The sequence below is a fragment of the Triticum dicoccoides genome, unplaced genomic scaffold, assembly GCF_002162155.2.
Source record: "Triticum dicoccoides isolate Atlit2015 ecotype Zavitan unplaced genomic scaffold, WEW_v2.0 scaffold171733, whole genome shotgun sequence".
Classification (NCBI taxonomy): Eukaryota; Viridiplantae; Streptophyta; class Magnoliopsida; order Poales; family Poaceae; genus Triticum; species Triticum dicoccoides.
Genome location: NW_021221762.1, coordinates 1,247 through 2,124, shown reverse-complemented (window position 1 = coordinate 2,124; position 878 = coordinate 1,247). Strand labels below are relative to the sequence as shown.

The 878-nt window shown below is 45.4% G+C and overlaps 1 protein-coding gene across 1 annotated transcript; it reads left to right on the top strand.

Moving 5' to 3' along the window:
- The first annotated feature begins 6 nt into the window (after positions 1-6).
- On the top strand, positions 7-672 carry LOC119344522 (germin-like protein 8-11). Its single transcript, XM_037614925.1, has one exon. The coding sequence runs from the start codon at positions 55-57 to the stop codon at positions 493-495; it is 441 nt and encodes a 146-aa protein (XP_037470822.1). The 5' UTR covers positions 7-54; the 3' UTR covers positions 496-672.
- Positions 673-878: the final 206 nt, after the last annotated feature.

Genomic DNA, 878 nt, shown 5'->3' with positions numbered 1-878 from the left:
GACAAGCCTAGGGTGACCAACAAGGTTGGCTCCAACGTCACCTTGATCAATGTCATGCAGATTGCCGGACTCAACACCCTCGGCATCTCAATCGCGCGCATCGACTATGCTCCCTTGGGCCAGAACCCACCACATACGCACCCCCGCGCCACTGAGATCCTCACAGTGCTCGAGGGGACACTATACGTTGGCTTTGTCACATCCAACCTGCCCGCCCCAGCCAGAAACAAGTTCTTCTCGAAGGTGCTCAACAAAGGTGATGTGTTTGTCTTCCCCGTGGGGCTCATCCACTTCCAATTCAACCCCAACCCCCATCAGCCCGCCGTTGCAATTGCCGCGCTCAGCAGCCAGAACCCAGGGGCTATCACAATTGCCAATGCAGTGTTTGGGTCAGACCCACCAATATCCGATGATGTTCTTGCCAAGGCGTTTCAGGTGGAAAAGAATACAATAGACTGGCTCCAGGCTCAGTTCTGGGAGAACAACCACAACTAAGTGAAAGGTTGGCTGATTACACAGAAGACCAGTGCGCAAATTAAGGACATGTTTGAGTTTCTAGATATGTATCCTAATCTATAAAATAAATGGAGCATATGCCATTCCATTCCGTGTCTGTAATGAGTGAATGTACTTCTACCTTCAGAATAATTGACAATATCGTTGTTTATCACACGGATATGATCTCATATTATTTTTTTGGTTCTAATGTGTCGTATTTCTCATAAATATTTTTGGTTCTTTTCCCCTTGTTCCGAAATAATAGATGGTTACGTAAAAAAGAAAGAATACATGATTATCTGGTAATCCAGTATATGTTTGATCCTAGGGTTGAACACCTAGGATTATCTTATAATACATGAGAAGTATGCGATGGTTGG